Here is a 15,094-nt window from a genome sequence, read left to right on the forward strand (position 1 = left end):
CAACCCTTTCATCGAGAACACGCTAGGAAGTTTTGTTACAAAGTAATGGTAATTTATACCAATCATAAAAATTGATCCTACTCGGAGATTCCTTATTACTAACCCATCTCCATGAAAAATACAAGATGTTTGATATCACCTCATCGAAGCTAAAAATACCGTTATAAAAAATGATTGTATTTCTCATATTCCAAGTACACCAAATTAAAGCTATCCATCCATATTGTGTTTAGATTAGCTTTAGTGTTGGTGTTTTTCACCTTTTCTTGAATACTCCCAAAGCCTTGAATTCCTCATGAGAGAGATTAACATCATTACCAAACCACATATAAATTCTATTCCAAACCGCCTTTGTGACATGGCATTGGTAGAAAAGATGATCCAAAGATTCCGGATGGTTTGAACAAAAAGGACAATCTATGGAAGTACGATTAGACACACCTCTATTGACAAGTTGAACTTTTAGCGGTAGTCTATTGATGAGGAATCTCCAAGAAAAAATCTTGATCTTTGCCGGAATGTTTGTCTTCCAAATGACATCCAACAACTTGATAGTGGGTGTTGGCCAAGCTAGATCCTTTGCATTAGACACCAAGTGCGAAACACTAGACACCGTGAAATCTCCATTTGAGGTTAGGTTCCAATGGAAATCGTCCGTTGCCAATATGTCCTGCACAATCCCTTGAAGAATCGATTTCAAGTCCCTAAAATCTTCGCCAATAACCGTGCCCGTTACGGATAAGATGGTGGAAGGAGCGGTCGGAACCGAAGAATTCAAAACATCCACACCGAAGATGGATTCCAAGTTCCACGTAATGTCACCATGGTTAAAATTAAGGAGATCACTCACCATGCATAATTTGTTGGTTGTACGATCAAACAAATGCGGAAAAGAAACACAGAGCGGTTGATCATCCAACCAACAACTATGCCAAAAAAGAATATTATTACCTTTCTTGAACTCACATTTAACCCAATCGGTGAACCCTTCACCCTAATCATCCTCTTTGAAATCATCAAGAACAATGTCTCTCCACCATCGAGAATCATCCCGATTTAAAAGATCCTTGCTAGAAGCTAACACTTTTATTTTCGGGATATGATATCTCAAAAGTAAAAATCTACTCCATATTGCCTTATCCTCCTTTAAAATTCTCCACTTCCATTTAAGAAGAAGAGATTTGTTCATTTCTCCCACATCTCTAATACCTAACCCTCCTTTCCCTTTGGGCTTGCAAACATTCTCCCACTTAACCCAATGGATGCATCTTGATTTCACATTCCCACACCATAAAAAATTGCTAAGAAGACTTCTTATCGCTTGAATAATTTTACTCGGAGCTTTATAAAAAGAAAGAGTAAAAATAGGGATAGCATTAAGAACGGATCCAATAAGAGTCACCCTCCCGCCAATAGATATGTTTCTTCCCTTCCACTTAGTGAGTCTTGATTTTATGTTGTCAATCACCTCTTGCCACACCTTTTCCTTATACGCACCTTCACCCACCCAAATACCAAGGAATTTAAACGGGAAGTAACCTTTTTTGCAAGCAAGGAAAATTGTCGCCGATTTGATAAACCAATCTCCGATGTGAGTTCCATAGAAGTTACTTTTATGGAAGTTGATCTTCAATCCGGAAACCAATTCAAAACCTCTCAACAACACTTTTAAACTCCAAAGATTATCATAAGTAGGTTCTCCTAGAATGATGGTATCGTCTGCAAATTGGAGAATATCCACAAAGTCGTTTACTCCATACTTGATAGGTTTAAAGTCTCCCACCTCCACCGAATTCTTAGTTAGAGCGGTTAAAACTTCCATAGTAAGAACAAACAAGAAAGGTGACATGGGATCACCTTGACGTAATCCTCTTTAAACCTTGAAATCTTTTGTTGCACTTCCATTCACCAACACGGACATGTAATTGGTAAAAATGCTAGACTCCATCCATTTCATCCATCTTTTACCAAATCCCATTTTCACCAAAATCCATACCTTAGATAATTCCAAGAAATTGAGTCATAAGCCTTTTCGAAATCCACTTTAAGTAATAAGCACCCCTTCTTCTTCCTTTTTGCCCAATCAAGAATTTCGTTAACCATTAGAAACCCATCCATCATGCTTCTTCCGGGAACAAAAGTGGTTTGATTGGAAGAGACCAACTTATCCAATACACCTCTCATCCTATCCGCTAACATCTTTGCAATGATCTTATAAATACTCCCCACTAAACAAATGGGCCGATATTCAAACAAGTCATGCGGATTCTTCTTTTTAGGAATAAGAGCAAGGAAAGAGGAAGTAATGGATTTAACAAGAGTACCTTTATGATAGAAGTCATTGCAACACTTCATGACGTCTTCTTTAATGAGAGACCAATACCTTTTGTAAAACTCCAAAGAGAAACCATCCGGCCCCGGACTCTTGCTACCATCACACGACCAAATAGCTTCCTTCACTTCATCTTCCTCGAAAGGATTCTCTAAGTCCGATGAGTCTTCCGAAGATAAAGTGTTAAAATTGATCCCTCTAAGTCCGGCCTTAAAAGACATTCTTCTTTAAAGAAATTTTCATAATGCTTGAAAGTGAACTCTTTAATTTCTTCAACTCCTTCCAATCTTCCCGCCAGTGTGTCAATGGAGCAAATAGCATTTCTTCTTCTTCTTTCTTTTAGAGAATTGTGGAAATAACGAGTGTTGTCATCACCTTCGGAAAGCCAAAGTTGTCTCGACTTTAACCTAAGGATCCCTTCTCTCTTGTTAATGTTATCCCAAAATTCCTCCGCCACTTTTATTCTTTTCACAACTACATCTTCCGGGACGTTACCTGCAAAATGAACAAACACGTTATCTAAAGAGTGCAACTCTTTCCCATCTTTGTTGATTTGGAGATCTATCCACCCATAGACATTCTTGTTCCACCAAGCTATCCGGTTTTTGAGAGTTTTCAACTTTTCCACCAAGCAATAATCACCACTTCCTTTGACCACAATCTTCTTCCACTCCTCCTTTAGTTGAAAGACAACCCAGATTGTCAACTCTTTTTTTAATAATCCATCGAGTTCAAAAGGAAATTCAAGTGGGTTATCTTCACCGGCCTGAATTTATAAGAATTATCTCTTTTTAATCCATATTTTGTATATGAGACAGTATATGCATCTGTGTTGAAAAGAACATAAAAGAATCTGAAACAATAGCATTGGTATGATAATTTAAAAAAATATCCTTTTTATATTGTTTACCTGATAAAGAAGAGAAAAGATTATGAATAAGTTTAACACAAAAATATCCTCTTTCTCTGCTATTTTCTCCAAGACTCTCTTCTTCCGCTATAATAATGCTTATTCTCAATTGATTCTCAAAATATGTTTTATGAGTTTCTAACCTAAGTGGTTTACTGCATCACTATTTCAACTTGGGACTAATCAATTCTCACACACACAGCTCACTCATCCCAATTAATTTAATTTACGCACACCCCTTTCTAGCTCTTAACTCTCAATTTTCGGTCTAATCTTAATTACTCGGAATATTTCCAAAACGCTAAATATTAACTTATTAATATTTTTAATACTAAAAATATTAAAATTCTTGACTAACTATCGCTCCGCTATCCCGAACTAATACCGACTAAATTGTCCCAAAACGCGAAAATATCAATAATTATCACAAATGACTAAATTAAGCACATAATTGTTTTTCTGGGCGTTACAATGGGTTTTTTTGGAGGATTTTGGGGAGTTGGGTGTAGATAAAGATGTGGTGGAATGGGATCTTAATCGGGAAGAAGTGTTTTTGGTATCTTCTTGTTATGGGGGTATGCGAGCAAGCGTACTTTTTTGGGCCTTTTTGTAGATTTCATGAGGCGAAGGGGTTGGTTTGGAAATCGGAGGTGCCGTTACAAATTAAGGCTTTTGGGTGGAGGCTCCTTGCTAATAGGCTTCCAACAAAAAATATTTTGGTGCATAGAGGTATTCCTATCCTTTTTGATCATTTAAAGTGCTCTTTTTGTAGTATTGATCTAGAAAATCGAGATCATACTTTTTTTGTTTGTTCTTTCGTAAAGAATATTTGGAGGGAGATAGCATTATGGATAAGTAAATCGGGGATAGAGGAGGAAGAGTGCTTGTCAAGTTTTATGGATTGACACTCATTTTGTAAATCTAAAAAGGTAGATGTAAAGAAGTTAGATGTGATTTGGTTAGCCACAACTTGGTCCATTTGGTTGGTTAGGAATGATGCTTGTTTTCGTGAGGAGGATTGGAATTTTGATTATTTGCTTTGGAACATCAAAATTTTGGTGTGTAGGTGGTCCTTTTGTGGAGAGATTACTCGTTTCAATTATCCTTATTACGATTTTGTCAAAGAGCCGTTGCGTTTCTTATCGTAATGATAATTGGTTTATAATTTCTTTTGTCGGGCTTTTGCTTTGTCCTCTTGTAAACAGGTTGGAGAACCTTTAGTTTTCCTTTATATGTGTTTAAAAAAAAAAATTTTTTTTTACCATATAGTAGTATAATATAGAGGTCTGACTTTTGAATTAAATTCATTATTTCATTAATTTTTTTCATGCAAATATTGAATACAATATTTCAATAATTCTTTATTTCTGTATTCATCATTATGTCAATTCTATTTTCATTACAACGACTCACTGCCTTTAAGAAAAAAACATTAAAGCATTCAAATATAAAAATTAGTAATAGATTTAATGCGATCAAATACTATAATAGGCCCTCATAATCTTGGCTATATATACTTCACTCATTCAAATATATCATCATCACTTATACATTTGAGGCAAAGATAAGCATATAATTTACTGGTAAGTTTTCAATTATCTCTGTTTTTAAATTACTTTATTATTTTTTGTATTAAAACAATATGTAACGTTAGGATTTTTCGTCAAACACTATATGATTGAGAATATTAATTTCTTTTCTCATTTTTATTTTTTGTAATAACACAATTGTTGGTAATGTTTATTGAGATTTGATAAAACTAAAAGAGATAGTGATTGAATCCGTCAATAACGTTTTAGGATCTATAATGCAAAACACATATTGAGTTTCAATATTTTGTTTCAGTATTTGTTGGGTAAAAGAGAATATATCCATTCATAATATAAATTTTATATAATATTTTACAAACCTTATTTATTAAATAATTGATCATCTAACGTATCCGCGTTGCATAATATTGTATCGTTTAGTTCATTATTTTTTTTAAATAAGTGATGGAATTAAAGGGAGCAAAAGGGATGCTCCGCCCCGATACAAGAAAGAAAGCTTCTACCTCTCAAAATAAAGAAGAGGGAGAATATTCCAATAATAAAAACTACAAAGATTTACTCTCTTATGAGAGGCACATAACCACCTCCATGAGTATAGAATAATCTCCGACATGCATTCGATAAAGCTAAAATCTTCCTCTTTAAAGATCACCGCATTACGCTTTAACCAAATAATCCAAACCGTAGCAAGCCAAACAGTACCCACAATCGTACATTTATCTAAGCAAGGAATCTTCCCGAAATTATAAAGGCTAATTATTCTATAGTAATTTTCTCAATGTTTGAACCAATTTTTAGTTGATATTTTAGATTTATTTGATTGTTTTGTATTATTTATTAATACGTTTTCATTTTGTTATATCTTATTTTATTTATAGGTGTCAATTTCACACTTTTGAATATAAAGAAATTATAATAGAGTCAATATTCAAGAGTTGTGAAAATAAGACCGAGAAAAGTTTTGAGCAACCAATTAGGGTTAGTTCAAGACTTCAAAATCAACATAAACTTTCTTATAACCTCTACCACAAAAGAGGTATCAAATTTGAAGACAATTTTATTCAAAAAAGACCAAAGCTAAACCATTTGAAGAAACAACAAACATTGGATGATAAAATTCATGAAAGTGACCCTTGGTTTGAATCTATAGATTCAAGTTCTTCAAAAAGTACAGGTTTATTTGTGTTTGACGAACTTGACATGAGGGGCATTTTGTCTCTGAGACAAACATTTAGACTTTTCAATCTTCATAATCTTGCTAAGGTGCGTGATATAATATATTTTAATATTTTACATGATTTATGATAATTCTTTTTTTTTTTCATAATTATAATAATCTTACATTAGACTACTTTATTTTTTTATTGGTTATTTATTTTCTTGATTTTTTATATTATGAAAATAAAATTCATTTACACTTTTTTTTTTATAAATTTAAAAGTTATATGTTTATAATAACCAAGTAAAACGGTACGAAATATTTATATTTTATAAGAGAAAATAAAAAAAAATGTTAATCGATTACTGATGCAATTTTCTTAGCAGAGAAATTAATTACGATTATGCTATATTATTTTTATATCCTTTCATTAATGCTTGTAAATCAAATCTAGTGTTCCATATTTTAATTCAATTTTTTTTATTGTTGAGTATTAATTAAAATTTTTAAATCAAAGTTGAGTTAACTTATGGATTTAACACTTAAACATTGTGTCTATTACATTTTAGTTCTAATAATGTGACCCATTAATTTTACAGGAAGAGACTAATAACAAAAAGGCCAATGCCTGGCTTGTAAGGGATAGCAAGGTCATCATCTTTATGACTTAATTTGATCTTGGTTATGAGTTTGACACTAATTTGCACTATTGTTGCACTAATGTTTTTCATCCAACACAAAATAGGAAATACTTGAACTTCATTTTATTTGTTCTGAGTTGGAATTTATGAGACAATGAATATATGGATCTTATTTGCTTATAATTTATTATAGAAAGAATTTATTCAATTAATTTTTATTGTATTGCAGATTGTTGAAAATGGCATTGATAATGAACTTGTTATGGGACTCACAACATCAAAATATCTGATCAATAAGCTTCAGACACTTGCTAAAGTGGGAATAGATAAGGTGGTAAATTTTTATTTATATAATTTAATTTTTATTTTTATTTAATTAAAATTTTTAAGAGAGATTGAGTATAAATTTCATCAATAAAAACAAGAGAGACATATGTAAGTGAGTTTATTTTATATACAGGTGCTTATATAAAACTGTTTGCACATTTTTTTACTTTTATATGTTATTTCTGATCTTTGGTGATATATTTTTGTTCCATTTATAAAGTGAAATTTTAAGATTATTTTATATTACTCCAGGTCCATTTTATGAAAGGTCAAGTCGCTAGAGCTATTTCTTCTTCGCCAAGGTATTTATTAACAAATTTCTTTTTATATATAATATTATTAAACTCTGATGATATATCATACTTATAACTGAATTATAAAAATATTATTATTTTTAGTTTGGTATGCAACGACATTAGTGATGGACAAGAAGCTATTAGCATAATTGCAACCAATGAATATGATGATCCTCCCACTGCTCCTATTGGTAAGTTTATTCACACTGCTGTGTTGAAGATGTGTAGTGATGTTTCATTTTCTTTTTCTAATATATAGTCACTTTTTTAAAAGTGAAATATTGTGCTATCACTCCTTTTTTTTTTAATATAAAAAGTATATGACATTGATGATGTTTTTACAATTTTAGGTTTTACCTATATTATGTCAAATAAAGTTTCAAAACATGTCAAGATTCCATCAAGGACTCATGGATGTCATTGCCAAGGAAGTTGTAGAAATATTAAAATATGTTCATGCACTAATTTTTTTAATGGCTCTAACTTTCCTTACACAAACGATAATAGGTAACATTTTTCGTTTCATTCTTCTTTCTTTCTTATATATGATACTAGAAGTGTTTGATATTTAATATTCTTAAAATTAATAACTAACTTTTAATTATTTAATGTTTTTAGATTAATAGAGCCTCGAGACATCGTAGTGGAATGTGGGCCGCAGTGTGGATGCGGGCCTAACTGTGGAAATAAAATTTCCCAAAAGGGTTTGAATTATAGACTTGAGGTCGTTTTTTTCAATTTCATCGGAGTTGGCACTAGTTTCGTTTCTGTGAAGGATCGTATCATGGATTGGAAGATAGCCCAGAGGAAGATTTTTCGAGCAGTGCATCCAAGGTGGGATTGTTTCCCATTCAATGGTGGTAGGAAGTTAAGAGGGTCAGAAGTCCTTGTCTCTATCTTTTTTTCCGACATACCCAATAGAGTGAATGCCAAGGATGTTTTTGATCTCTTCGGATGCCATGGAGATGTGGTGGAGGTGGTGATCCCACCTAGGAAGAACAATCTAGGGAAAAGGTTTGGTTTTGCCCGTTTTGTTGGTGTGGAGGAGGGAAGACTCTTGGCGGTGAGGCTGGATAATATAATGATCGACGGCAAGAAGATCCATGCAAACGTCCCTAGGTTCGAGAGGGCTCAAACGTTTCGTGGCAAGGATACGGTGAGGGGTAAGGTAGCGGAGGCACCAGAGTTAAGGGGGGCAGAGAGAAGAATCAACAATCCCAGTTTTCGTAAAGGGTGGAGTTATGCTGAAGTGGCAGGGAAGACGAAGGTAGATTCCGTAGGGGTTGAGGCACCGGTTCCGGCTCCGGTTCTGAGCTTTGTGTCTAGGGAGGAGGATAAGGAAAGACTTAGAAAGGCCTACGTAGGGGTGGTTCTCAATCCTGGTTCAGCATACAATATTCAAACTCATTTTGAGGTTGAAGGGGTATTCTCTATCAAGGTTTCACCTTTGGGGGCCAACCTTTGTTTACTCGAAGAGACAGAAAGGGGTTTTATCAGGGAGTTGATCGGTGAAGGTCAAACATGGTGGAAACAGTGGTTTAAAGAGGTTCGACCCTGGGAGGAGACAGATGTAGACTCGGACAGGGTTGTTTGGTTCCGGATCTACGGGGTCCCTTGCCATGCATGGAATGCGGACTTTTTTGTTGCGCTCGCAAACTCCTTAGGTTCCTTCATTTGCTTAGACGAAAACACTGCTAGCAAATCTTGTATGGATATAGCCAGGGTCATGATGAGGGTTCATGATGGTTCTTTCGTTCTGCCTGGTTTCTTAACGGTGGACATAGATGGTGTGGCTTTTCGTCTGGTGCTAAGAGAAGACTCGTGGGGACCTATGCGCTTGAACAGATCTTCACCGGCCTCGGAAAAAACCCAGTTGGATGAATCAAGTTCGGAGGACATGGGGTTAGGGTACGGCGGAGGATCTGAGGAGGACGAAGGCCTTTTCCTTTCAGACGACGTTTTATCCTTTGGGTCAAACTCAAAGGTATGTTGTGCAAAAGTAGACTCAGAGGTAGACAAGGAGGTAGGATCACTCAGAGAAATCAATCAGGAGTTGATTTTTTCGAGGCAGAAAGAAATCCTTGAGCCACCTTTATCGTTTGACGGCGCTGTGAACCATGCGAAGGATATGGTGATGATCAGAAAAATCAGAGAGATCAATAGAGAAAGCGGTATGGCTTTTAGCTCTTTTGAGGAAGGTGGGGGAAAATCAAAGTCTGAAGAAACGCGTGTAGCAGAATCAGGCGGTGAAGGGGGGCCCAATTCTGTAGGTACTCCTAGAAGACACGTGGCGAGACTACACGGTAGGAAAAAGACTCGGTTTAAAAAACTTAATAGCTTTACTGGGCCGCCCATTTCCGGTAAAGTGAGGCCCAAAAAGAAAAAGTCAGCTCTTGCTTTGCTAGGTGGGCCAAGTACTGTGCTTATTCCCATAGAATCGGACCCAATTTCTCAATTCCCTCTTTTCTCGACCAAAAGTGAAGAAAGTGCCCATGGGGAAAACTCAGTAGATACGGATATCAAAAGGTGCAATAAGAGGATAACCGATTTTATTCAGCAAGGAACAGGAGGGGAGATGTTAGAACAGCGTATCATCAAGTTGGGAGTAACAGATAACAAGCAAAATTCCTTTATTCAGTCAGCAGAAATGAGCAGCCCAGTTAAGGAAGGAGCGAAGGAGCAAACAATAGTGTCCCAATGATAATCGGGTCTTTCAATATAAGGGGGGGTTGTAGTCGGATCAAGAGGAGAAGGATTCATCAGATAATAACTTCAGGGAAGGCGGATGTTTTCCTGATCCAGGAAACAAAGCTGAGAAGCTGTTCGGAGGCGATGGCGAAAAGCTTCTGGCGCGAGGAAGGAATCGATTTTTCTGTGTCGGACTCTCAAGGTATGTCTGGTGGTTTAATAATTCTGTGGAAAGTCTCGAAAGTGAATGTGATTGGCAGCTTTAGGGGCGTTGGTTTCCTGGGCATAATAGTGGAGCCGAAAGAGTTTGAGAGGCATGTTTGTCCTGTTTATATCTGCAATGTTTATTCTCCTTGCGGTCTTACTCCTAAACGTGTTCTCTGGAAAAACCTGGTAGATGTTAAAGAGCGCTTTAACGATGGGGAATGGTTAATTGCTGGGGATTTCAATTCTGTTAAAGATGGTAGGGAAAGAAGAGGGAGGTCGGCGTTGAGTAATCAGGGGGAGTGGGAGGAGTTCGCTGGGTTCATATCTGATGTTGATTTGGAAGATGTTCCGTGCAAAGGTAAGACTTTCAGCTGGTTTAGTAGTGATGGCAGGGCCAAAAGTAGGATAGATCGCTTCTTGGTTTCAAGTAATTTAATTGATTGGTGGGGAGTCGTCGGTCAACAAATAGGAGATAGGGACATATCCGATCATTGTCCAATTTGGCTTGTGTTGGATAAAACGGATTGGGGCCCGAAACCCTTCAAATTCAATAATGAGTGGTTTAATCATAAGGATTTTATAGGTTTTGTAGAGAAGGAATGGAGGAATATGTGTGTTAAAGGGAGATGAGACTATGTGTTGAAGGAGAAGTTGAGACTTCTCAAGATAAAATTGAGATGGTGGAATTTGAATGTGTTCGGAAAAATCAACCTAGAGTTGGAGGAGGGTGTGAAGGAGATTAATGCTTTGGACAATCATCTCTCGGATGAGGAAGTGGATAGTGGGGATAGAAGGAGGGCTAATAGAAAGTTTTGGACTAATCTAAAGATTAGGGAAAACATGTTAATTCAAAAGGCGAGATTAAAGTGGTTAAACGATGGAGATGATAATAGCAAATTCTTTCATTCGGTTTTGAGGAGCGGTAGGAGGCGCAATTACCTTGGTCACATCTCAACGGGGAGGGGAATCCTTAGCAAGGTGGAGGAAGTAAAGGAGGAGGTTTTTGTTCATTTTGAGTCGAAATTTAAGGAAAGTGACACTTTTAGACCGATTTTGGAGGGTGATCTATTCAACAAGATTAACCTTGAAGACAAAGGCTTTTTAGATTCTCCCTTTGAGGAAAGTGAAATTAAGGAGGCGGTTTGGAGTTGTGATGGGGACAAAAGTCCGGGTCCGGATGGGTATTCGATTCTTTTTTACAAGAAGTGTTGGGGATTCGTCAAGTCGGATATCTTTTCTTGCTTTAGAGATTTTTACTCGTGGAGCAAGCTATCTAAGTCCATTACTTCATCCTTCTTGGCTTTGATCCCTAAATCTAATAATCCCTTAGCTTTAGATGATTATAGGCCTATATGCTTGGTAGGGAGCATCCATAAAATCATATCAAAAGTTTTGGCGGGAAGAATCAAGAAGGTCATAGGGAAAGTCATATCCAATAGCCAAAGCGCTTTTGTTCCGGGAAGACAATTGTTAGACGGGGTTGTAGTTGCAAACGAATTAGTGGACTACGCAACAAAGGCTAAGAAGGAAGTGCTTCTCTTTAAAGTTGACTTTGAGAAAGCGTATGACAAGGTTAATTGGGAGTTTCTTAGTGCAATGTTGATTAGAATGGGGTTTGGAGAAAGATGGATTAAGTGGATGAAAGCTATCGTTTTCACAAGTCATATGTCGGTGTTGGTGAATGGTAGCCCAACCAAGGAGTTCAAGGTGGAGAAGGGTTTGAGGCAAGGCGACCCAATCTCCCCTTTCCTCTTTGTTATAGTAGCGGAAGGATTGAAAGGGTTAGTGAATAGAGCGGTAGAGAATGGAGATTTTGCGGGGTTCACATTCAAGAGAAGGTGTTTCGTGGACGTCCTCCAATTTGCGGACGATACCTTATTGATTGGAGATGGTAGTTTGGCTCATTTGTGGGCTATTAAATCGGTTTTGAAGGCCTTCGAGATGATTTCGGGTTTGGGTATTAACTTTCACAAGAGCAAGTTAATAGGGATAAATATTAGTGATAATTTCTTGGAGTTAGCCACTAATTTTCTTGGTTGTAGGAGGGAAGAAAAGGAGTTCTCTTTCTTAGGTCTACCTATCGGTAGCAATCCAAGAAAGATCATCACTTGGGACCCGTTGTTGACGAAAATTAGAAGGAGATTGGAGAGTTGGAAAGGAAGGTTCCTTAGTTTTGGAGGTAGAATCACCCTTGTGAAGGCGGTCCTTAGTAGCCTAGCTATTTTTCATCTCTCTTTCTTCAAGGCTCCAAAGAAAGTTATTAAGGACATAAATCGCATCCAAAGTAATTTTTTATGGGGAGGATCGGAAAACAAAAGGTGCATACATTGGATTAGTTGGAAATCGGTTTGTCTACCTATTGAGAAAGGAGGTTTGGGGATTAGAAGGATTGAAGATTTTAACACGGCTCTCTTGTATAAATGGAAATGGAGGATTGTAGAAAAACCGGATTCCTTGTGGTATGGGGTGTTGAAAGCGCGGTATGGAGATGTTAATCTTTGTGTAGCTCATGCGGAGTCCAAAGGGAAGGGGGAGGAATTAAAATCTCATTGGTGGAGGGACATAATGACATTGGAACCGCGGGACTTTTTTAATACTAACACTTGTTTTTCTGTAGGTAACGGCGGAACTACTTCGTTTTGGCACGCTAATTGGTCTAAACAGGGTATTCTTAAAGATATGTACCCTTTGCTGTTTTTTCTGTCATCTCTGAAGAATGTTTCAGTGGCTCTCATGGGGAGTTGGCGTGACGAGGGATGGAGGTGGGGAGACTTCGGCTTGTCGAGCCTCTATCCTAGTTCCCAGCACTATCCATCTCCTGGGAATGCCTCTGTTTTGGGTCTGCAGCAGGTTCACTCGGGTTTATTACAGCAAACAGGGGCTGCAGCGGTGCAGTCTTCGGAGCAGCTGGGAGCGCAGCAGCCTTACGGAATCCATGATCTTGCTGCGGAATCGCTGGAGCAGTTGCAAATCAATCTACAGGATGTTTCCTTGGACCGGAATTGCGCTGACAGAGCAGTTTGGTTGCCGGAAAATCATGGTTCTTTCTCGGTTAGAAGCTGCTACGAAGTTCTAGGCAAGTTTCAAATCCCGTTTGGCCCGGAGGGTGAGTTTGATAAGGTTTTTAGTCTAGTTTGGAAGATTGATGCGCCTTTGAAATCGAAAGCTTTCGCTTGGCGGTGCTTCAACAATAAGATACCGACAAAAGGAGTTCTTTTTCGGAAAGGTATAATTGCTCAATCTAATTCTTTCTGCGCCTTTTGTTGTTGCAATGTTGAAGAACCATCCCACCTCCTTCTGTCGTGCTATTGTGTGGAGTTGGTTTGGAGAGAAATAGCGAATTGGATTGGTTTCGATGATTTTAAAGCGGCGGATTTTAAAGAGAGCTTTATGAGATGGTACATTTTCGGAAGGAAGGCTAGAGTTAGAAAAGGAAAGGAGGGAATTTTTTGGTTATCGGTGGTTTGGTATATTTGGTTAATCAGAAACGGGATTGTGTTTAGAAGCGACACATGGAATATCTCGGACATTGTTTGGGGAATCAAGGCTTTGGTTTGGAGGTGGTCTTTTGTTGGGAATATTATGCACACCAATTGTAATTTTTACGAATTTAGTAGGGATCCTATTTTCTACCTTTCGTAAGGCTCAATTGGAGCATAATCTTCTTTGGCCGGTACACATTCCGTGCCTCTTGTATCCCTTTTTGAGAACTTGGGTTCTCGTGGTTTAATATATCCCTTGCTTATTAAAAAAAAAAAACATTTTAAACAAACTTTTAAATTTTATTATCATTGTTGTCTATAAATATGTTAATTAACTAAAATACTAATCTTTTATACAGGTTTATCGTACAGTCAAAAAAGGATGGGCTGTTAGAACATGGGACTTTATACCTTCTAGTGCACCAGTAATAGAATATATTGGTGTACTAAGTAGAGACGATAAATTAGATAATTCAATTATCAATGACTACATATTTGATATAGATCGCTTGCACACAATCAATGGATTGGATGGAAGAAATGTAAGAATACAAAAATTTATAATACCACTATGATTTAATTAGATTTGCTCTCCACCCGATATTTTATCTATCTAGTTTATTAATTAAAAAAAATATGTACTCTTTATCATTATGTAGTTTTTATCTTATTATAAATAGTATATGAAAGTAAATAAGATTAATATTAATATTTTTTTATTATAGATATTTTTCAGAAAAGGATGGGCGATGTAATACTGCCTAAAAGCAAATCATATCAAAATAAAGTCAGCGAAATAGAAAAAGATCCCGAATTTTGTATTGATGCAGGTTCTTTCGGAAATGTTTCAAGGTTTATCAACCACAGTTGTGAGCCAAACCTTTTTGTACAATGTGTTCTCAACAATCACCTTGATGTTAGACTAGCTCGTCTGATGTTGTTTGCAGCACATGACATACCTCCCTACCAGGTAATTATTTTTATAATTTTTTGTTATGATGTGTTAACTTTTTTTATGGTGATGAACATAAAAAGAAATTTATGTATTTATGATCGTAATGAAAATAAATCTTTTAGCATTTTCTATTGTAACCAGAAATGACCGTAGTTTTTAAATTCAAGAATCACTTATGTTTTACAAAAAATTTAGTAAATTTTTCACAAATTTTAAAAAGTAAAATAAAATAAAAAACCTGCCGCAAAGTTAGTGAATCATAAGAAATTTATATTATCATTGGTCATGTTATCTTTTATATTTCTATAATAAATTCAATTTAAATCTTTAATTATATTTAAATTTGTATTTTGGACATGTGCCTCTTATATTGTCGACAACTTGTTTCGTAGGAAAATTTAATAAGAAAATGTTAATTTTTTTTATTTAACAGGAACTGACTTATGATTATGGATATAGACTTGATAGTGTGGTTGATTCAAATGGAAAAATCAAACAGCTTCAATGTCATTGTGGTGCAAAGAAATGTCGTAAGCGTTTGTACTAG

General features: G+C 36.2%; 2 protein-coding genes across 2 annotated transcripts; one reads left to right on the forward strand and one right to left on the reverse strand.

Moving 5' to 3' along the window:
* Window positions 1-256: 256 nt before the first annotated feature.
* On the reverse strand, window positions 257-853 carry LOC131613790 (uncharacterized). The gene has a single exon (XM_058885430.1). The coding sequence runs from the start codon at window positions 851-853 to the stop codon at window positions 257-259; it is 597 nt and encodes a 198-aa protein (XP_058741413.1).
* A 5,139-nt stretch (window positions 854-5,992) lies between these two features.
* LOC131613791 (histone-lysine N-methyltransferase, H3 lysine-9 specific SUVH4-like) lies at window positions 5,993-15,094 on the forward strand. The gene is made up of 10 exons (XM_058885431.1): window positions 5,993-6,055; window positions 6,551-6,601; window positions 6,786-6,923; window positions 7,172-7,221; window positions 7,318-7,406; window positions 7,566-7,722; window positions 7,834-7,939; window positions 13,952-14,134; window positions 14,329-14,562; window positions 14,981-15,094. The coding sequence occupies exons 1-10, from the start codon at window positions 5,993-5,995 to the stop codon at window positions 15,092-15,094; spliced, it is 1,185 nt and encodes a 394-aa protein (XP_058741414.1).

Source organism: Vicia villosa, linkage group LG6 (genome assembly GCF_029867415.1).
Source record: "Vicia villosa cultivar HV-30 ecotype Madison, WI linkage group LG6, Vvil1.0, whole genome shotgun sequence".
Classification (NCBI taxonomy): Eukaryota; Viridiplantae; Streptophyta; class Magnoliopsida; order Fabales; family Fabaceae; genus Vicia; species Vicia villosa.